At 38.6% G+C, this 24,356-nt stretch overlaps 1 protein-coding gene across 1 annotated transcript in view; it reads left to right on the top strand.

The window, feature by feature from the left end:
• adamts6 (ADAM metallopeptidase with thrombospondin type 1 motif, 6) overlaps positions 1–24,356 on the top strand; it is a gene marked incomplete at its 5' end in the record, with an annotated part of 67,560 nt that overhangs the window by 14,652 nt on the left and 28,552 nt on the right. The window contains 6 exons of the mRNA XM_079448216.1: positions 6,245–6,350; positions 8,193–8,339; positions 11,228–11,369; positions 17,102–17,209; positions 20,188–20,333; positions 22,585–22,648. Coding sequence (XP_079304342.1) covers positions 6,245–6,350; positions 8,193–8,339; positions 11,228–11,369; positions 17,102–17,209; positions 20,188–20,333; positions 22,585–22,648 — 713 coding nt within the window. The remainder of the gene's footprint in view (positions 1–6,244; positions 6,351–8,192; positions 8,340–11,227; positions 11,370–17,101; positions 17,210–20,187; positions 20,334–22,584; positions 22,649–24,356) is intronic.

Below are 24,356 nucleotides of genomic sequence, written 5' to 3'. Positions count from 1 at the left end.
ACTACACAATATATAACATTGTGTATAAGAAAAGAAGACTATACAATATATAACAGAGTATATAAGAGAAGAAGACTACACAATATATAACATTGTGTATAAGAGAAGAAGACTACACAATATATAACAGGGAATATAAAAGTAGAAGACTACACAATATATAACAGAGTGTATAAGAGAAGAAGACTACACAATATATAACAGAGTATATAAGAGAAGAAGACTACTCAATATATAACAGAGTATATAAGAGAAGAAGACTGCACAATATATAACAGAGTATATAAGAGAAGAAGACTACTCAATATGTAACAGAGTATATAAGAGAAGAAGACTATACAATATATAACAGAGTATATAAGAGAAGAAGACTGCACAATATATAACAGGGAATATAAAAGTAGAAGACTACACAATATATAACAGAGTGTATAAGAGAAGAAGACTACACAATATATAACAGAGTATATAAGAGAAGAAGACTACTCAATATATAACAGAGTATATAAGAGAAGAAGACTGCACAATATATAACAGAGTATATAAGAGAAGAAGACTACTCAATATGTAACAGAGTATATAAGAGAAGAAGACTATACAATATATAACAGAGTATATAAGAGAAGAAGACTACACAATATATAACAGGGAATATAAAAGTAGAAGACTACACAATATATAACAGAGTGTATAAGAGAAGAAGACTACACAATATATAACATTGTGTATAAGAAAAGAAGACTATACAATATATAACAGAGTATATAACTCAACACACTCAGGCTCTAAAGAAAGCGGCACGAAAAATGGAGCGCAACTTTAAAAAGACTAAATTAGAGGTATTTCGTACTGCCTGGAAGGATAGTACAAAAAAATACAGGAAAGCCCTAAAAACGTCTCGATCCGCCTACATTTCATCACTAATAGAAGAAAACCAAAATAACCCTAGGTTTTTATTTGATACAGTGGCTAAATTAACCAAAAATAAATCGTCAGCGACTTCTGATGCTGTATACCAGCATAGCAGTGATGATTTTATGAACTATTTCACAAATAAAATCCAAGATATTCGAGAGAAAATTATAACTATGCAACCAGATGCGAAACCCGCTGAACAAACGACTTACTACAGCACCCCTAAGGAGAAATTATGTTTATTTTCTACTATAGATCACGATGAACTATCGAAAATCATTAGATCATCTAAATCGACTACATGCATGCTAGACCCTATACCTACAAATCTACTGAAAGAGATGCTCCCAGAAATTATAGATCCTCTACTTAGCATTATTAACTCATCTCTGACATTAGGACATGTGCCTAAAGCATATAAGGTGGCTGTTATAAGGCCCCTTGTCAAAAAACCCCATCTGGACCCTGGAGAACTAGTTAACTATAGACCTATTTCGAATCTACCTTTCTTATCTAAAGTTCTGGAAAAAGTAGTCTCAACTCAAATATGTTCCTTCCTCCAAAGGAATGAGATTAATGAAGATTTCCAGTCTGGATTTAGAGCACATCACAGTACAGAGACTGCTCTGATTAGAGTTACAAATGATCTGTTTATGGCGTCCGACCGAGGTTGTATCTCCTTATTGGTGCTGCTAGATCTTAGTGCTGCATTCGACACCATTGACCACAGCATGCTCCTACATAGACTTGAAAATGATGTCGGTATTAAGGAAATAGCTTTGAAATGGCTTAGATCTTATTTATGCGACCGTTTCCAATATGTAAAAATAAACAATGAGGTATCACGCAAATCGCAAGTCCAGTACGGTGTACCACAGGGCTCAGTACTAGGGCCTATGCTCTTCGCATTATACATGTTACCCCTAGGAGATATAATAAAGCGACACGGAATAAGCTTTCACTGCTATGCTGATGATACGCAACTTTATATTTCCTCGAAGCCTCACGAAACACAGCAATTCCATCGAATAGTGGAATGCATTGTCGATATAAAAAAGTGGATGAGTAGCAATTTTTTATTACTGAACTCGGACAAAACTGAAGTGTTACTTATCGGACCGAAAACCGCCCTACGTAACAACCAAGAATACTGCTTAACTATTGATGGATGTTCCATAAAACCCTCATCTTCAGCTAAGAATCTTGGCTTTATATTCGATAGTACTCTGTCATTTGAGAACCAGGTCGCCAACACCTGTAAGATTGCGTTTTTCCATCTTAAAAATATATCTAAATTACGTCATATGCTGTCATCATCAGATGCGGAGAAGCTTATACATGCCTTTATGACATCAAGACTAGATTACTGTAATGCACTATTAGGTGGTTGCCCTGCAGGCCTATTACAAAAACTCCAACTGGTCCAAAATGCGGCAGCTCGAGTTCTTACACGTACAAAAAAGTATGAGCATATTAGCCCGGTTCTGTCAACCTTGCACTGGTTACCTATTAAGTATCGCATAAATTTTAAAATCTTGCTTATTACCTATAAAGCCTTGCATGGTTTAGCTCCTCACTACTTGAGAGAACTTCTTACGTATTATAGTCCATCACGCGCACTACGCTCTCAGGCGTCAGGTCAGTTGGTAATACCTAGAATTTCAAAATCAAGTGCAGGCGGCAGATCCTTTTCCTATCTAGCGCCTAAACTTTGGAACAGTCTTCCCTGCAATGTCCGGGAGGCGGACACACTCTGTCAGTTTAAATCTAGACTAAAGACGCATCTTTTTAATCTTGCATACACTAGATTATCATAATATATGTATTTCAAAGATCTAGGCTGCACTAGTTAGATCAACCGGAACCAGGGACACTTCCAATAACAACTGATGCATTTGTTGCATCAAAGAGTGCAGAACAGTACTCTACTCTCAGCCAGTCTTGTCTCATTGTTCCAAGGTTACAAGAGCGGAGCGGGCAGGGCGCAATCCATTCCTAGACCTGACAAATGCTGGACGAAGGAAGTGACGTCCCTACAAAACTTCAGCCACTATTAGATTATTAATGATAATTTTAAATCTAATTTTTTTTTTATTTTCGCCTTGTTGTGCAGCACTGTCGAGCTTGTGCAGAGGCTGCAGTTTTTGCCAGAGGGGAACTGGAATCCCCTGGTTAGGCCTGGTTTCCCTCCGAGGTTTTTTTTCTCCTCCAATGGAGTTTTGGGTTCCTCGCCACCGTTTGCATACTGTTTTGCACTGTTTTGCCTGGCCGGGGGGGCTGCTAGAATTTGGTAGTCTTATTTAATTAACACTGCATATAGGAATTTATTGTGTGTCTGATATTTGACCTGTGTTTTGAATTCCATAACCTTTTATGTTTTACTTATAGTCATTTTTTCTTGTACAGCTGCTTTGTAACAATGAAAATTGTAAAAAGCGCTATATAAATAAAGCTGACTTGACTTGATAAGAGAAGAAGACTACACAATATATAACATTGTGTATAAGAGAAGAAGACTACACAATATATAACAGGGAATATAAAAGTAGAAGACTACACAATATATAACAGAGTGTATAAGAGAAGAAGACTACACAATATATAACAGAGTATATAAGAGAAGAAGACTACTCAATATATAACAGAGTATATAAGAGAAGAAGACTGCACAATATATAACAGAGTATATAAGAGAAGAAGACTACTCAATATGTAACAGAGTATATAAGAGAAGAAGACTATACAATATATAACAGAGTATATAAGAGAAGAAGACTGCACAATATATAACAGAGTATATAAGAGAAGAAGACTACTCAATATGTAACAGAGTATATAAGAGAAGAAGACTATACAATATATAACAGAGTATATAAGAGAAGAAGACTACACAATATATAACAGAGTGTATAAGAGAAGAAGACTACACAATATATAACAGAGTATATAAGAGAAGAAGACTACTCAATATATAACAGAGTATATAAGAGAAGAAGACTGCACAATATATAACAGAGTATATAAGAGAAGAAGACTACACAATATATAACAGAGTATATAAGAGAAGAAGACTACACAATATATAACATTGTGTATAAGAGAAGAAGACTACACAATATATAACAGGGAATATAAAAGTAGAAGACTATATCATATATTGCAGAATATAAAAGTAAATCTTTTAAAATCTATAACACGGTATGTGAGAGAAGACTTTATAATATTTTGGGAAAGCTTACATGATGTTTAACATTTTGAAGAACAGAAGTATTTATATATTGTAAATCCTCTAGAACCAATGACTGCACTGCAGCCAGTTCATAAATCAGACTGGCATTCGATTGACACAAATCCAAATCTTGAGTTCAACTTACTCATTCAATGATCTGGTCTCAGGTGTTTGCATATCATTGAATAACTTTTATTTCACTGTTTTCCTCAAGCAAACTATAATATGGCTTCAGGGCTTCACTTTTAGACTAGTATTAAATACTTTTATTTTGCTTTTGGAGCTTTACGTCTCTTATTGTAATTGTTTTAATATACAGAAAAATGCTCCACGGAAGAAAGTCCTACCTTAACATGAGGCTGACTAAATATTGACTGACTCTGAATTTGTGGTGCACTGGCCCTTTAAGAAAGTCAACAGAGGAAAAAGAAATTGAGAGTATATCCCCCCTAAATAGACTGCAGGGAGTGTCAAAGCCTCATCTTATCTGAGCCAGCCCCCTCCAGGGCTGAACCGTATATCTTAGAAGTAATATTGTGACTCCAGGGGTGGTTTGACAGATTGACCGCATTCGTCACATTCCCAGGGTCCCTTTAATTGCCCTGGCATCTGCTCTGCTTCCTTGCTGCCCCCCTCCTCTTTCTCCACCTCCACCTCAACACCCCCCACTAACCCAGAGGGTTCAACGCGGTCTCGGGTCAGCGTGTTGCCCTCTGAAGGGTCACCGAGTAATCGCGAAGTGCGGATAATACTGACGTGACCCTCGACATAGGAAAACAAGCTCCACCAATGAGCTTTCGAGTCAGATTGTTTTTTACTCTAGTTTGGTGTCGTATAAGCCGTTGATTTGCGTGTCCGTTCTTGTTTGGGGCCTCTGGATATGGAAGATGAAGAAGCCAGAAGGTCCTTGTTGGAGTCCCAAACAGCGTCATCACAAATCAGAGTTGGAATTTTTGTACTCGTCCATATTTTTAATAACATTACGCCCACCGGGAGGACACTTGTAGACCACTTTCAGGGTTTATTGCTGAACTAAGGACTCACAGGGGCTTATGTTCACCGTTTGCAAAAGTAATCCAAAATTTGATCCATGCAGAGCACAGAACAGGCTTCAGATCTAGGGTGGTAGTGGAAGCATTTAGCTCAAGGGTTTTGTGTTGTGCCCCCACCACACACCAACAGATGTTATCTGGTGAGAATTGCTTCTCTCTCCCAGGCTGGACACAGGCGAAACAAAGAACCCAGAAACACCTGGATTTTGGAAAAGCTTTTTTTCTCCACTTCATAGCTTTAAGAGACCCCCCCCCCCCTTCCCCAACAGAAGCAGCTGGTTGAACTCACCTTCAGTCAGACTGAACACTCAATCCTTCCCTTTCTGTCTTCACAAAGAAATGAGTCATTTTTCACCCCCCCACCCTAAAAATGAAAAATAGATTTTTGGGGATATTCAAAACGACTGACTGTAAAATATGCTTAATTTTTCGTCTCATTTTTTGGTTGAATTATGCTCTGGGCCAGTGTTGCCACCGAGGTCATTATTATAAATAAAGGAAATAGTGTATGAATGGAAAATAAATACAAACAATTCAGAGAATCTAACGTAAAAATAGATCAAAAACACGAGTATTTTAAAAAAAACTACTGTCGATACTGTCTCTAGTAAATTTATGTCTCTCTTGTTCTTACACGCTACAAATTCTTAACTAAAAGAAAACCTGGACCCTTTATTCATGATTCCGTCTTCCTTTTTGCAACTTTGAAAGCTTGAAGAACGAAAACAACTATATATTTAGGGGTACAAAGTGAGATGTTTTCTTGAACCGGAGCTCTGGCTTGCATTAGTAGGTGGTCCCCTGTTACCAGAGGTAGAATTTATAAATCTAACCCCCTTGTCTAGACATTTTCCAGTTACAAGTTGTCTTTTATTTCATCGTCTAGCCGGCAATACTGACGTCCCCATAATGATTTAAGACAAAACTTTTCTTTAGACTTTAGTTGTTTTTGTGAAAAGTATCATTTTGAAATGGTGACTCAAACTGAAGAGTACTACACCTTGACCTGATCTTGCATGTGTGTGTGTGTGTGTGTGTGTGTGGCCAGGTTTGGCGTCCGTAGCGGGGATGTGTGAGCCTGAGAGGAGCTGCAGTATAAATGAAGATATAGGCCTCGGTTCTGCCTTCACTATTGCTCATGAGATCGGACACAAGTAAGTATACAGTACAGGTATCTGTCTCTTTCTGCCTTTGCGTGTGCATGATACTTTACAATTGGAGGCCGAACTGTAGCCAACTTAGTAGAGGCATTGCTACTATAGGTTTGGGATTTAAACAATATCCATGACATCTTTTGAAATTTGGCAAATACAAAAAAGGTATCACTTTTTTAAACCCAATTTTAAAAGTTTGTGTTTAAGGCCCTAAAATGCAGCTGTTGTGTAAATAAACGCGAAAATTCCATTTTCTTTTGTCAAAAACAGTGTTGTTTAAATGCTACCATACACTGACGGATGGACCTGAGTCATATAGACACGGTAAACTTGCTGACTCCGGCCTGTAAGAGACCACCAGTGACGTTTGTATGGACAAGCTCCAGAACGTCTCCATAGTGTTTTTTAAATAAAATTTCTTTGAAATCTGGATGGAGAACGATGTCCATATTATACGTTACCTTCGAAAATAAAAAGAAACATTCTACAAAAACTATCAAATCTATCCTTTATAAACAAACAAAAAGTTGCCTTATTAAAGAATCGCTCACATGTTCCTGAAGGGTATATACGATGCACACCATTGACCTCCCATACACGCGACTCAACCTGAATGACACTCTGTACAAATGAAAAGCTATCCTGAAGAATAATAACCGTGATCTATTGGTCTGCGTAGCCGTTCGGTTAAGTTATGCGAGGTTTCCTCTATTACGTCTCAAGTCTGCTTCTGTTACGCTGCGGTTGTAAAAATAGCCGATATGTCTCGTGGGGAAGCATAGAGAAAGCGCTGCAGGTTTCTCCCGTGCTGATTTATATTGAGAGCCGAGTGAAATGTCATTAATGCGCGTCTTAAAAAAACACAGAGGAATTGTGTGATTTGGTGGGGGGGTGTTTTATGCATTAAAGGCTGATTTCGGACCCCGGCAAAGTAGTAAGCTTTGAGGATCAGGCGTAACGCGATACAAGTTTTTCATGCAGTGTCCAGACAGATATGCGAAGGGAACAGAAATTGCACGGCTCGAGTGATGTATTTGTGGAGTTGCCGGCAAGGAATGCGCTAAATGCTCCGGCAGTCTTGTAGACCAATGGCCTGTGAGCAGATAAAAGCGGTTTTGAGGAAGAGAAATAGAAGGCCAGGTTCATTAGGAGATGACTCTCCGATTGAGGTCTGTTCAGACGTGTCATTATGGATTGACAGGTCAGGATCAGGGTGGTGATTAGAACTTTCTCGTTTCGAAAGAGCTCCAGACTGCCTCTGGCCTTTGACCTGTTGTCCTCTTTACACAGCTGTTACCAAACCTGAAAGAGCTTCTCCTTCTCACAGCTCCGCAGCTCGGCTGAAAGAGACATCTTCTGCCCCTGCTGTTTCTCCGGGCACTTTTACGTCCACTGTTGTAATTTCCACCACATGATGAATGATATCTCAAATCAAATTGATACAAATTTCTTAATGATAATACTTTAACGACGCATTATACAACAACAACAAAAAAGCACAATATGGTGAGGGTGAGAACAATTTTATGAGAGAATAAAGTCCACTGGCCCAAAAGTGGCCATAGTTAAAGAAACACCTTCTTTCTAAACCTCCAGCCTGAGCTCACGTGAATTCGTAACTATTTTACGAGGTGGCTAATTCGTATCAATTCACACGATGTGAATCGTACAAAAAACGTACGATTAATTGAAAAATGCCGTACTGAAGCTCCTCCCCTAACCCCGCCCCTTAAACCTAACGTCACTGGCGTGAAAAAGCATGTTTGTCGCTTGCGTGCGAGTTGGCAGATCTTATTTGCTAAATGTGTGATTGAAGCTCACGTTCTGCCATTTGTCTGCCAGTTTTGGAATGAACCACGACGGGATCGGGAACTCCTGCGGAACTAAAGGTCATGAAACAGCCAAGCTGATGGCGGCCCACATCACAGCCAACACCAACCCCTTCTCCTGGTCGGCCTGCAGCAAAGACTATATCACCAGCTTTCTGGAGTAAGTGGAAAGAGCGTCTGAAGAATCACCATTATTTGTGTTTTTTTAACTCTTTCGCCTTTACTAACCAAATAATATTATACACCATAGCAAGGGATTTGATGAATGGAAACGAGGGCGTTTAATGTGTTGTCTTGTTGTGTATGGTTCAGCCCACTAAACATTTAGTTTACATTATTTTAATGTTGGAAAAAACATCTCAAGTTAAATATATTGTTCTTATGCGGAGAACTAACCGACAACTGCTAAATATGGTGATTGGATGAGCAATTGATCATACTTTTATTTTAATCTAAAACTGTCACAAAACAAACAATATTTTATGAAATCTATTTCATCGATATCTGTCAGATATTTGTGATATTTTACAAAAACATATATTGTCTCAAGTTAAGGTGTGACAATAATTATGGCACGATCTTGCTTTAATGATTCTATTTTCAACACAGTATAATGCCACCTAACAAATTCATTCACATTCATGATTAGAACTTACCAGTCTGTTCACGGCGAAACAAGACCATCGAACAGTACCGGGCTAGTCTGTAAGTGTTAGCCTAACGTAAGGCGAAAGGAAAGAATAGCGGTTGCCATGGCCGTCGAAACGTTTTCCTGGTGAATGACCTCATGGAAGAAGATTAACATCACAGCTATCGCTGGCATCAGACGCCGTATCATCATGTGCCAACTTCCCACACAAACACAAAGGAACACTACTCTGTTGATTCGGGATGAACTCCCTGTTGTATAATCACACCGTGTCATCTGTGACCATTTCAGATTGAGGTTGAATACTAACCTTCCTTTTTTGGATTTGCCTAGAGCAGAGCAATTCATCAATAATGAACCTTCGAAAATCTCAGCTTGATGTAATCTTTGGCAGTAAAACGGCCCTGCGATGATAATGCTAGCCTGTTACTACAACATCCCCCATCTCGCAGATTTTGGACGTGTGGATAGATCTTTCCACGCCAGTGAACAGCTCTGGCTGAAGAGTCAGACTTGTTTTAGTTCACTTGCTGGTGAACATGGACTTTTCGTTAAATCATTTTTTTAATAAGCTTTGTTATTCCTAGATTGATAAATCAGACTGGCCAAATTATTTGGTTGATAAGTAAATAAATGTATTATGTATCTACAGAGTTCCCATATAAACTCAAGGGTTAACAACACATTATAAAAAATTTGTATATTAATATTTCAATATAGTTAGTAAAGATAAAATAAAATAAACACATTAAGAATCAATGGATAACAACAACACTATAGACATTTAGTAAATAATTGTAATAATATTATTATTAATATGAATAATATTACAAAATATTGAGTAAAAATTTTATAATAAAATAAATAAATGAATAATCAATGGATAACATTATAGACATTTAGACAATTTCAACTTTTCAACTGTTTTTGTGCTCAATGTTAATAATTTCTCGCAAACTTCTCATTTTGCTGGGATATCTGCTCGCTGTAATGAGTTAACCCGAGGAAGTGTCATTGAAACGTCAAATAAACATGCCCGTTTGTGATCATTTCTGCATTTCTCTAAAGAAATAAACAGTAAAGTCTTTGTTTGTATATTGGAATACAAGGAGACATATTCAGACTTGTCTTGCTCCCCGGTGAGAGGATTATTCCACCAAACAACATGGGAAAAAATAGATAATTGAACGGATGAAACCAAATACAACATTGGTTACCCCCCAGGCAAGAGCTCATATGTTTCTTTCCTTTCCAATGTATTTGGTTTAGTTTTTAATTAGATTAGACTTCCAATATAGCAGTGGGAAGCAAGAGATTCCTTTTTCAGCTAATACTTCCTCTAGCGCAACGGAAACCAGATACATACGATGAGTTTTTTCTTGAACTATGTTTAGATATGTTTTCCACCATAGGGGTTTGCCAACTCAAAAGCCTGTGCTCTTATCCCGTATTTTACAGTGTTTAATTAAATCGTTGTATTCACCCTCACGTCATATTTGAAACCCTGTATGACTTTCCTTCTTTTGCAGAACACAAAAAAATATATTTTGAAGAATGTTGGTAACTAAACAACATTGACCCCCCCATTGACTTCCATTGTTTGGACACAAAACCACTGAGACACTTTTCTTCTTTTGCGTTTTACAGAAACATAGGAATCATACAAATGCGGTGCCAGATGTTAGAATAGAGCCGCCCGCTCTCCTGCAGTATGAAATGTTAGCGTTTATGTTGTTAGCGAGCCCACTGCTTCCTCAGAGGGAAGCGTATTCCTTGGCGTGCCGCAAGAAAAGCAAGCGGGATAATAATTAGCTGTGCGGACGTATCTCTCGCCAACGCCGGCTCGCCAGGAGAGGGGAAATGCATCCGTAACAGGAACGCTGAGAATAAATAAGAACTTCTGAACCTAGAATAAACCCAGTCCAACAGAATATGTACTGCCTGGTGTCTTTGGCTTCATTCTTGTACTTTGTTTGAGTCTTTCACAGGCCGTGGCCTTTTTTGAGGGTTTCTCAGGAGACTTCATATTTCTATCTGACTAAACAGACTAAACATAACACTTGACCGGACGTGTGACCCACCGTACCTTTTTACGCTGCTTTAATCCCTTTCGTCATTTTATTGGCTCTTCAAATGATTCCATATGCGCACCAGAGTACCATATAAGTCCAAATCTCTGTGTTACAGTTGCTGTTTGTCATTCATGATTCATCCCTCGTCTTGCTTTCTGTATTTTGCAGCGTTCCTGGTTCTCTGATTTCCATTCATGGAAAAAAATGATGCTTCCTACTTGTGTTCATGGGATCTTTTGTCTTCATGTGAATTTTTTGAACATGTGGACAGAAGGGAAAGCCCGGAATTGAGAAGCCAATCCCATTGAAGGTTTGTTTTTTTGACAGCTCAGGTCGGGGAACGTGTCTGGACAATGAACCTCTGAAACGAGACTTCCTGTACCCTACGGTGGCTCCAGGGCAGGTGTACGATGCAGACGAACAGTGTCGTTTTCAGTATGGTGCCTCCTCCCGTCAGTGCAAGTATGGGGTAAGAAAGCTGTTACATACTCTACTATCAAGCATCATTGACTTTTGGTTATACTTTTCTTTGACAGTCCACTTAAGACTTTTAACTAAGTATTATTTTTAAGGCTGTCAAACAACGTCAAAAGAGAGAATAAAAGTTTGAGTTTATATAGGCGGTTTCAAAGTGACCACATACACAAACATTACTGCGCATGCGCGTGTTCGTGGAGTCTCCTTTACTTTCGGTACACATTCACAAACAACAGAGCCCCTGTAGATTATTTTTGATAACAAGCAAAAGAAACCGAGAAGACCCGTTACTTGGCTAAACTTGTCTCTCCAATATTTAGAATTTAGATGTTAATATTTTGTTCACTAGATGTCTATGTATCACACGGTTTCTTTTATTTTGACGTTTGGCTGCAGTGCTTGCACGTGACGTCACCGATCACACATCTTTACTTTGTGTGTAACGGGAAAAAGTGACTAAAAAGGACGCATGTCGAGGCGACTTTGTAGGATTTCTTTGGTTTGAAATATAACGACTAGAAACAATAATGGTAACACTTTACAATAAGGTGCATTAGCAAACATTAGCCAACAACGAAGAATTTAGTTTTTCAGCGTTACGTAATACTTGTCAATGTAAGTTCATGTCAATACAGTTATTCATGTTCATTGTGCATTAACTAATGTTAACTTTGACAACGTTTGATTTTAATAATGTATTAGTAAATACTGAAATTAACATGAATTAATATTAATAAATGGTAATGTTGACATTTGCATGGAATTGCCCCAGAATTATCAAATTATCAAAGAAACTCAAAACAGTGTCGCCAGTTATTTTCTAACTCGTACCAAACCTCAATATGTTTCTTCTGTCGAATACCAATAGACAATTTTTGTAGAACATTCACATTTAAGAATTGAGCAGACGCTTTAATCCAAAGCGACTTTATAAACTGAGGACACATTAAAGCGATTCCTCTTCAGGAGGCAGAAATAGTTCAAGAAGTACCAGGTGACCAAGTGCTTGGCCATACCTGTAGGAAGAGATGAGTATTGTATTTATTCATTTTTAATAGTAAGAAGAGCTTTTCTTAGAAGAATACACTTTTTGTTTTACACGCAGTTACAATAAATAGGAGTTGGAAATCTCATTGGGCAAAAATCTCGCTCAACAGAGCTGTGTTTTAAATATCAACATGTTGGGGGATTGGCTGTGAATGGACTTTGGTTGCATGGGCAGCTTTTAAACAATTGCTTTAAAAGCTGTAATACACCTGTAAAGATACTTAAATAGAACAAAAAAAACCATAAGGGGTTTAAGAAATGTGTCTCCTCTAGAGCTTCAGAACAGAGCTCAACAATGTGTCAAACCTTTGCAGATTTTTACATGACACCAAGACCTACGCTACCCCGACTAACGTTATAGCTCAATAATTGTATTTTATGTCAACATTTGAGCGGAAGTCAGGGACATGATTTAATAACATTGGATGATTCAGAAGCTGGTTTGGACTTGGAAAGTAAGACCGCTGAGGAGATGTGAAGCTGAAGGTCGAGTACTTATTTTTTATCTCCAAAGAGTTCAAACATGATTTGTTCTGGAGGAAATATTAGAACAGCAGAACCTTGTAATTTGGAGCTATGTGCAAAAAAACCTGCAGTTCAGTCTCAATGGACATATATATATATATATATATATATATTGAGTTTACCTTGTCATAACACTTCCTCTGATTGTGGTGAAGATTTGGCGTTCCCTATACAGTGCAACAAGTTGTGTTGTAAATGATGCTGTTATTACAGATCATTGTGTCATGGGCACCTGAGATGAGCTTTGTCCAGCAGACTAAGCCTTGAGGTTTGTTCTTTCACCCGCCGAATCCCCAGACATTTTGGAAACGATAATGATATTCCCCCCCCAAAAAACAAACGTAACCAAATAACCTGACACGGCCCTTGAATGAAGCCAGGAAAATTAATAAACAATAAGAGACGGCGCTCCGCTTAGTACAAATGTGTGGCTTCGCTTTCTGCACCAGAAAAGAATTAAATTACCCGAGATTACAGGCTTCTTTTGTTTCATTGAGAGATATATCCGACAGGCCCAAAAGAGAACCCTGTAATTTCTCTCATAAGCTCATGACTGTGGTATAGATCCGAATGGAAGACGGACATGTAAAGAAAGTCTCACATTCCCTTGGCTAGAATTGAATACAGCGTGTAGTGTTAAGCGGATTCTGACAATCTTACTGTTTCGCTGTCTGTTTAAGACATGCCTACGGAGAATTATGACCACACCAAATGAACAGAGGTTTAAATTTGGTTTGGAAAAAAAACGAGAAATAAACGCAAGACGAACAATTTGAAATCTAAAAATATATATTAATATCTAAGAGACCTAATAAGGAGTAAGACCACTTCGATGGCCACCAGAATGCTGTCACATAAATCCTAAACTGTGAAGTGGGATTTTACCCTCATTCCTCATGAAAAAGCTATGACCCTGGGGGTCTTCAAGATTAAAGGGGTGGAAATCTATTTCTAAAACAATATTATACTCTTTGCTTTAGAGCTTCCCATTTAGATGTAATGATGTTTAGATTTAGTTACTGGAAAGGATGTGGAGGGCTTTAGACTTGATCCTGTTGTTTGTAAAACCACTCTTGAATTTAGAAGTTAATTACAGATATTTATTGGGACATTATCAGGAAAGAACAAGGAAACGGTTTTTCCACACTTTTTTTACAGTCTCAAGGACTGACTCGAGTTACAGAGTATTTGTGAAAATATGGATCCCTAACCATGTTTAAATTGGATAAAAACACGCAATGTTGCTGCTTGTACTTAAATGTAGGTTGTTTCTGGACAAGTTAAAGGGATAGTTCACACCAAAATGAAAATTCTGTCATCATTTACTCACCCTATTGTCATTTTAAACCTGTATGACTTTTTTGTTCTGCAGAACACAACGAATTGAAGAATCTTGGTAAACTAAAGCCACTGGTCTCCATTGACTTGCATTGGTTTTGTGTCCATACACAAGAAGTCAACGGGGACCAACGTTCTTTGGTTACCAACAATCTTCAAAATGTCTTCTTTTGTGTTTTGCAGAAGAAAGAAAGTCATACAGGTTTAAAATCGTTAAGAGGCAGAGTAAATAAGGCACATTTTTGGGCGAACTTCTCCTTTCCTCCTATTATGAATATTGCTTTTGGCTGAAAGCTCATACGTAGCTGAAAAGTATAGACTTGCTCTTATTGCTTATACTTTATTTCTCTCCCCCCAAAGTAGTAAACTTGTCATTTGTTATACACAGCTTGCACTTCAGACATGAATGATACATAGGCATTAAAAAAGACGCCATTGCCATATCTATGGACTATCCAGTCTTGAACGGGGTGTTTTTTTTTACTTAAAAAAGCAACCACTAAGCACCTTTTACTGTATCATGACCCTGGCAACCACCCAGAACACCATAGCAACTGCATAGCAACTCCCTGGCAACACTCTAGTTCAGGGCCAGTCAACTTGCGGCCCGCAGGCCAAATCATCTTTACCTGGCCCACCTTAACATTTTAAATAAATGGATAGACTTTAAGAACTGTGTACTTAAAATGAGTCATATGACATGGAGCTCATCGCTCTGAAAAGCGAGGTATGCAATGATTGGCCAGTTAACCAGTGCGTATATACCAGTGCAGGGTCGAATACTGCAAGCATGTGAAAGAAATCTAACGCCTCTTACCGTATTTGGAACGTCAGGTTCCAAATGGAATTTGAACTGACAGGTATGTCCACCTTACTTACATTTGGGCGGTCTTAGTCAAATCATACCATGAACTGACGTAGATTTGTGGGGGTGTGTTTACACGAGGCATTTCAGGCAGGTCTGGGTGAGCATTCGCTTTCGATAGAATTCATCTTTTGTTCCGACACTTACATTTTTGTAATATTGCGTGTCTAATACACACATGGGCAACTTATAACACGTATTTGCGTCACGTGACCCCTTCAAATGCACGTCCTGAGACGCCACATCTTGGAAAGTCCAAAGTGCTGCTACATTCAATATGAAACTATTTCCCGCCGCTCATAATGATAAATTAACATCTAATAAAGCGATTTGATCGGTCTGTCCAAGAAACTTAAAGTTACCTACAACGTTATACTCTGCAATCCACAGCCACAGGCAGGTGGTTTGTGCACGCGATAGGTCGCGTTTCAAACGCGTCTTGTGCCCTAGAAACTAACTGCAGCAAGGGTACAGATAAGAGAAAACTGTGTTGTTTTTATTACTGCATTCATTGTGTATGAAAATACCGCTATATTTACAAAAACAGAAGTTTATCTCCATCAAGAACTTGCACTTCTAAGGATCTGCCCTTCTAAATGCGTGGGGCACATGAATGCGATTGGAATGCACCAGAAGATGCGATAATAGCATATTAGTGTTCAGATCTTGCACAGACCAATTGATTCGCTTTATAAGACGCCAGTTTAATTTTGCAAGGGGCAGGGATTACTTTTGTGCTGAATGTATTAGCATTTTTGACTTATATTGATTTGGCTTTCATTGATTCAGCCAAATATCTTCACAAAAATCTTCTTGAAAAAACATCTATAAAAACCAAATACTGGATGCAATATTTATGTGCGTGATTTAATGTATGACCTATAAGTAAAAGCAACAAAAACTGTATAAAAGAAACTGCAATAAATAACAGAAATAGAAAATAACAGAAGATATGAGGATATGGTCAAAAACTGGCCCGCACCCTATTTATACTTTTGGAATCTGGCCCTAAAAGACAAGTAGGTGAAAATCCCTGCTCAAGTTTTTCTTTATTCCTTTTATTCAATATTAGCAGAATAGCAGTCTTAAAAAGCATCTCTTGTTGGCATAGGCCTAATAATATTTTCTTCAGACCATTGACCTATAAATCTTAGAAAACCAGGAATTGTAGATGTTGTTAAAACAACTTGTTAGCCGTGATTATTTTGGTTTTAGCGGAGTTCGCCCATTGTTTTCTCTACCCAGCACTCTCAGCTTAAACCGGTCAGTGCACGTCAGAGAACCGTTGGTCAATCCCCCCCTCTGACCTTCCCAGCTCAGGGATTTAGACTGAGCCAGCAGGAAACCTTATTAAAACCAGCCTTCCAGCAACCTGAGAGTGCCAGTTTGTCGCTTTATTTAATCTGGATGGACTGGCCAGCTGAGTTTTATTTACCGACTATGGGTCAGCGGCGGTGCTCCCGATAATAACTCTTTTTCATTGGGGCACTTTGCTGTCCTGTAAATCCTGTGAAGTTTAGGCTTTAAGAAAAACCTAGGACACTTAAAAGGGAAATCTAATGCAATGATCTACAAAGCTACGCTTGTAATGTATGGAAAGCATTATATCTTCAGATCTCAAATTATATCTTCAGATCTTATATTCTTCACGGCATGTGTAAAGCATATCTTTGATACATTCTTGTACCCAAAGTTCATCTGTTAATTCTAACACAGTTGTAATATATCTTGACAGTTTTATCCCAAAAAATAGACCAAACGTAAAAAGGTATTATCTGCAACTGAGAGATTTTAAAATGTATACGATTTTTGGATCCTTTGTGCTATATACGCTTTCAATGATTACTGTTACTGTGTACTGTCTCTTAAGACGTTATTACTGTATGTTTCTTTGGTATCAATTGGAAATTGATATATCCTGATCAACTTGCTTTTGCCTTCTTTCCTAGGAAGTGTGTAGAGAGCTCTGGTGCCTTAGCAAAAGTAATCGCTGTGTCACCAACAGTATCCCAGCGGCAGAAGGTACCTTGTGTCAGACCAACAGCATTGAAAAAGGGGTGAGTCCGTCCGGCACAACAGAAAGAATTCAAACTGAAATGTATCATACTTTCTTCCAGCTTGAAGAAACAGTACATCAGAAAAAGGAATGATTTCTTCGGTGGAAGATTTTCCTAGCCATTTGTTTTCATATAGAGCTGTCAAGCTTTAAAATGACAAAAGTAACCACCAAACTTGGCATAAATCTTTTGAACCAACAACATGATTGTACATGATTGATTAAATTCACTGGTAATCTTTTCCAGAGAAGGGATAATTCACTGTAAAATAAAGCTGCCGTCATCATTTATTCACCCTCGTGTCAGTTAAAACCTGTACATGATTGTTTATTCTGTGGAACGCAAAATAAGATATTTTTGGAAATGTCTCAGTGGTTTTGTGTCCACACAATGGAAGTCAACGGAGTCCAATGTTACTAAAGTTTTTCAAAATATCTTATTTTGTGTTCTGCAGAACAGATTTGGAATGACATGAGGGTAAATAAATGATGAAAGAATTTTCATTTTGGGGTGAACATTCCCTTTAACCACTGTAACCAGATCATTGAATCAGAAACCCAAAACCAGATTCCATGTGGCACAAATGGTGCTGAAAATTACACACTTCAGCCTTAAATGTTCTTTCCATTCCAAATTTCGTTTGGTGTTATGCAAACATTTGGTTATGAAATGCCAGCCTGGCATCCCAAGCAGTGGGAAAATGACTCCTGATAGATTATGGAAGAGAATGGATCTGGGTGTGGCACTCGGCCCTGCTCTGTGGTCCTGGTGCTCTCTCATTACATCAGATAATGAGAATCAGGTGTTTGCTCATGCACACAGCTTTCGGTACGTTTTTGTTGATTTGGGTTAGAGAGGCGGTTTTAACTGAGATTTCGGAGTCATTGTCTTCACTTGTACACTGGCTCAGGAGAAAGAATGGAGGAGGATCATGAACTGTCCATCTCCGTTACCATTCACCCATTGGACCTATTTATCGTTGTGCTCATGTGCATTATGTCGGACAACTGGCGAGGCCCAAGTTGATCCGCTGTTTTATTTAAGCGGGTGCCTTACTTATGTCCGCCCCTGGCTGGGTCAGCTTCAAAGGAATATGAATGTAAGCCATTTCTCTCGCAGCGTGTGATGGACCAGAGGCCCTACAGGGATGAAAAAAACCGGCCAGAGAGAAAAAAACAAGGAGAGAAAGATGCACAGCACATGCTACAGAATTAGCTTATCGCTAACAGCACTTTTTTATCTACTGATAGCACTGACTGAAAATTGTCACATTGTAAGTTTGTCACATTTGTCACAAGGTTTTTGTGTATAATGCTATGCTAACTGGAATACTTGATACTGATTGGTCAGCCTGTATGTTATTCCCAGAAAGCAACTGCTAAAACTGACAAAACATGCTAATACGGTTATGTGTGTCTTCTTGACCAATAGGGTTTCAAATATAAATATTCCCTATTAATAACATAAAGATACATTTACAAATTCTTTTTACAAGTTATGAAAAAACATTATTGTTGGAACATTGTGTCTTGGCTGAAAGACAAAGTTTGTATTTCCAATAATCTACAATTAAAGGAAAAAGCAGGACATTGGCATTTTAATACGATGCTTCAAATCTGAGTAAAGCCTGAATAAATATGTTAAGTCGTCTTTCTGGTAAATGAGATTCAAACTCCACAACGAATGTCATGTTGTTCTAAACACATACATTTACATTTATGCATCTACATTTGGCAGACGCTTTTATCCCAAGTGACGTACATTGAATTATACTATAGATTTGTATACATGAGTATGTTCATATCCTGGGTTCGAACCCATGACCGTGCTAGAGCTATGCTCTAACCACTGAGCCACAGGAAACCTTACAACTTGTTAGGAAATATAGTTGTTATAAAATAATATTTTCCAATCATTACTTTTTTTTCCATCCATCAACTAACAAAGACTAAAAATCATGGATGCAAAATGGAAAAACAGCATTAAGCAGGCAACACAGACACAAGACAGAACACAGCATCCTTGTTTTTTGGCCCGAATAAACTTCTTATGAGGGTTACAAACAGATAGCTGGACGGTCTTGTGATGAATGACAGAGTCTACATTGACTAAATCAGATAACATGTTCTTTAAGAGCTTATCTTGGACCTGCCAGCTTTCTGGTTTAAATAGTCTTAACACACTGCCCTGATTTAAGGCACTTGTAACTGAGGACACAGTGTCGCTCCTTGCCAAAACCTTCCTGTCTGTGGACAGAAGAAAGACATGCATCCAGCACTGTCCAGAATCCCTGCAGAGAGAGAGAGAGAGAGAGACAGAGAGAGAGGTCTTAACCTACTGACACAATTGAGCAGTGATGGCAAACAGTTTCCGATGTCTCACATCCCTGTCCTTGAATCCCCTGGGCTGGATTATGAGGTCAAACAGTGAAGCAAGTAAATTAGATTTGGGGGGGATTTCGATATTTACACAAAACAAGATTTAGCCGGGAGAATTCTGTCAGGATGGGGAGGGCTTTGGAAGAACTCTCCTCTGTTTGGGTTTTTAAAGAAGAAAGTGTCAGGTATCTGTTTATTGTAAATTGTCTTTTATTTTGAAACCTGAACTTTTATCATGTTTTTGATGTCACGTCCTGTTGTAGTCCTTTTTCCATGGTCTATGTAGTTTTGTAAATGTTTCCACACCATTTTGTTTTCGGGAGTATCTTTTTCCCCTGATTACATAAACTTTTTTCTGTGCTTGCTCGGCGACTATTGTTTGTAATTATGCGTGAAGTCTTCATGTTCTTTTCCTTGCTTTTTGTTCATGGACTTCTACCCACGTCTGTATGTCATTTCTGAATTTATTAACACACTCTGATCTGCACATAGATCCTGCTTTATGTTTCATGCATTTGGACAGAAAAAAAATATATAAACTGACTTAATGTGTTGGTTGGACTATCTGTTTAAGTTGATCTTTCTGTGTCTGTGTGTTAGTGGTGCTATCAGGGCGAGTGTGTGGCATTTGGGACGTGGCCGCAGAGCGTAGATGGAAGCTGGGGTCCGTGGACCACCTGGGGCGAGTGCAGCCGTACCTGCGGCGGAGGCGTCTCCTCATCCATGCGTCATTGTGACAGCCCACCGTAAGTAGGCAAAGTAAGCCAGAACAAAGCTGATCAGGTCCTTATTTAGTCCATTTCAACACTGCTCTAGTCTCATTTCTGTCTCAAGTTATTTTCAACATGTGATGAATTACTGAAGAAAGACAACTTTACAGGTTTGAACGATATGAGAGTGAAAATAAATGAAAAAATGACAGATTTTTTATTTATGGGGTGAACTATCCCTTTAACAGTACCTCTTAACAAACTTGATATACAGAATACTGTAGACCTTAGTTTGTACGTACTATAATACTTGTTTTTTGGACTCAATAGGATATTTCTAGGGTGTTTCCGTGGTTGCTAGGGAGTTAATAAGCAGTTGCTTGGCCGTGGCATTCGCTAGGTTGTTTGTTGAATAAGAACAGACAAAAGGATTGTTCTTCGTCAGCTTGAATACCAATGAAAAATAAAAACTGAAATATTGAAGTTTATTGAAAACTCTTCAAAGAGGGAGATAGAAAACCCAAACACTATGTTGGATTTGTCAAGTCAGTATAATAAATATTTGTTGGTTCCAAAATGGTCCCGACTTGAGCTTTTTCTCGAAAGGTTTCTTAGGTAGCCACAGGAGCTCAGAATAGGGCTGGATGTGGATTGAGTTTGGGTTTCATTCCTGGTGGTTGTGGAAACGTCTCTCCTCACACACTCCCGGCAGACAGTGGCTGGAGTGTGGCTGATCTAATATGTAACACCTGTGAAAGATGATCGGCCCTTAAAACCTGGCTATCCGAAAGAGAGGAAACCCAAGCAGTTGAAGCCAAGTTACCCTGGAAAGCATTCATTAAGACCGGGCCCCGAGAAAGCCGCACAACCAGGCGCTCTCGGTGCCAGACAGCACGGGGGAAGGTACAGAAAGACAGCCGGAGTCACGTAAGCTCTGGCAAACTCTGTTACGCCAACCTCCCAGGTCAAAACAACCTGCGGAAAAACGGCCAAACAAGAAACATAGATCAAGTATTTAAAGGGAAAAAGAAAAAGTGCATGATGCCCCGCTGGTCATAACAACCCGAACAGACACTGGAGATAGTACAAGTGTCTGGAGTTTCCTGTCAAACAAACTAGAAACTGCTTTTCATATTTGCTTGTGCTGCTGGGGAGTTTTCTCAATGTCCATTTATGGAACTGAAGTCGACCTTCATAGAATGTGTGAATACTCTGCAGTCATCTCATCCCATCCCATCCCATCTTATTGCATTGCATTGCTATTTTATACTAATATACTCTACTCTACTCTACTTTATTATTTTATTACTCTACCCTACCCTACCCTACCCTACCCTACCCAAACCCTACCCTACCCTACCCAAACCCTACCCTACACTACCCTACCCTACCCTACCCTACCCTACCCTACCCTACCCTACCCTACCCTATCCTACCCTACCCTACCCAAACCCTACCCAAACCCTACCCTACCCTACACTACCCTACCCTACCCTACCCTACCCTACCGCACCACACCTTATCAAGACAATGCACAGTAGATGAGTTAAATTACAGAGCTAAATTACATCTGCTGTTCCCGGGCAGCAAGAAATTAAGAAATAAAAGAATTAATTATAATCACTTTTTTGTCTGGTTTGCCTTAAGATGATATGTGCAATATTTTAGGCAAATCAGACAAACATCTATGCTGAATTTCAAAACAAGTTCAGAAGATTTAAAGTGGCAGGACATTTTTCACTAAAACCTGGAAAGTGATTCACTGCAAGATTCACTCCAAGATTTAGAGGGGAATAGAGGTCTGACCCAGTTATTAGCAAAAACTAAACAGACAACTCCACAGAACTCTATTGGCTTAGCAAAGGTAGTTATGTCTGGCTGTTCCAACAAACGGAGCGATGTTTTACAACGACAGCACTCTTCAGTGCTCTTTAGTCCTGTTTCTGCCCGTGAAATTAAAATTCAAACATAATGACAGGATTTCAACATAAAATAATATTACACTGATTAACCCAGCCATGAACGATGACTTTATTCTTATGATCTAATGGTGTTTGGCTAATAAACTGAAAGTATGAGTGCTGTGTGCGAGAAACGTGTTGATATTGAGGTAACTGGACCATTGGCCCTCCTCTGCGAAAGCAAATGCAGGACAGATGCAGTGCGCTGTTGATTGGAATGATGTGCGGACAGAGTTTTATTTGGATTCCCGATCTTTCAGCACAAAGTAAATCACTCATACATGATGAGGATGGAAGCTCATGAGTCGTTCTCTCGCTCTTTTCAGGCCCACAGGTGGAGGGAAGTACTGTCTCGGAGAGAGGAAGCGCTACAGATCGTGTAACACCGACGTGAGTAACTCTTCCTTCTGTCTGTGCTTGTCTGAGTTGTGATGAACAGGATGTATTGTTTATCTGATTTATTAAAATGGAAAATCTTATCCTATACTACTTAAAGGAACAGTTTATTAGTAAAAATAAACATTCTGTCATCTTCACATTCAAATCTTTTTTTAGAGGTTTTTTATTTAATGTTTATTAGCTTAGTCGCTTAATCCAAATCTTAAAACATGGTCATTTAACAAAGAATTATAGTAAAAAGAATTATTTGTGTGACCTTAAAAATTTGCATTTCCCTCTACGCATCTATTTTAAGGTTGTTTTGTTTTTCTAATGCAAAAACTGAGCTAGTTTGACCACAAATCTTAACAAAAACAGTCCAGCACAAGCAACGAATGTATACTTTGGAAAACAAACGGCATCCCAAATCACTATTTCACATCCCCGAAGGTGTGTTGTCCCACACAAACGTGTTGTGGATCCACAAACGTGTTGTGGATATGGACTATTGAAGACATCCAGTCAGATTCAGCTTTAGACGACAGCCCAGAACTGGATTGAAGCATAGTAGACATCAACAACCCCATCACAGATTTAATGTAATTACCTTTTTGACCTTCTGGAATCCATAGAAAGCTTTTGAAGGGGACAGCTCAGGGTGAAGAGCCCTCCCCAGGCCGTTTATGTGGGGCATTCCAACGTCTGAATTTATTAAGGCTGCGGCTTTGAATTTATTAAGTCATTGAGGATATGGCCCTCCTGTGGCCCTGCTCATAGCCACGGTCATTGTTCAGGACCAAGCAAAGGTCTTCTATCATTTGTTTGACTTTTCAAAACAATGAGCTAATCCGCCCCCTCCCCTTCACTGCTGACTACACTAGTGGCTTTCCATGATCCTACATGGTGAGGGGTGCTAATAATAACGCTGAAATGGAAAGAAGCCAGAGCGGCGTTAAATATTAAAGTTTAATTGGATTTAGGACAATAATGTTTAAATTACACTACGATTTCTTTGCACAACACGTGTAAAACAAGATTGCTAGTGCGTGAAAGTTGTGTAATTACAAGAGGCGATAAAACTTTTTGTGAATGGGACTGCAGAAAATATAATTCAGTTCAGTCAGAAAATGCTGTTTCTGTAAATATTTGGTATAAGTAAGCTACTTGAAATTTCACCTAAATAGCACAGGTACGTCTGTAAGATGTCTACTTGAGATCTGGAAAACACAAGATAAACATCTTAGAAAAGGCAGTTTTACATGCATTCTAAATCATAAAGATCTTACAGACATCTTCGAGATCAGTGGTTCTCAAACTCTTTCGTTATAATGCCACCATTTGTGTAGAGTGCATCTCTTTGCGGCCCCCTAAATAAAATGTAATCATCTTAAACTTAGAATTGCCCCCTATACTAAGGTGTGACCTAGAATTTGAATGAAACCAAAAACAAATTCAGATATACAATGCTGGAACATCAATTCTTATTCTTCTGATGTTTGATTGCATAAAAGTTAATGATACATTTCTATATTTCATAAAATGTCACAAAATCTGTGCCCCCCTGGATCTATATTGGGGCCCCCAGTTTGAGAACCATTGTTCTTGATGTCTATATCACATATGACTGGAGACAACTCAGAGACGTATTGCAGATGAGCAAACAATAAACAAAATACGTCTTGCAGATTTAAATGCAGACATCAAATAGACGTCTCCCAGA

The sequence above is a fragment of the Barbatula barbatula genome, assembly GCF_947034865.1.
Source record: "Barbatula barbatula genome assembly, chromosome: 24".
In the NCBI taxonomy this organism is placed as follows: Eukaryota; Metazoa; Chordata; class Actinopteri; order Cypriniformes; family Nemacheilidae; genus Barbatula; species Barbatula barbatula.
Note: the sequence above shows the minus strand (reverse complement) of the source record. Positions and strands in the feature narration are given on the sequence as shown.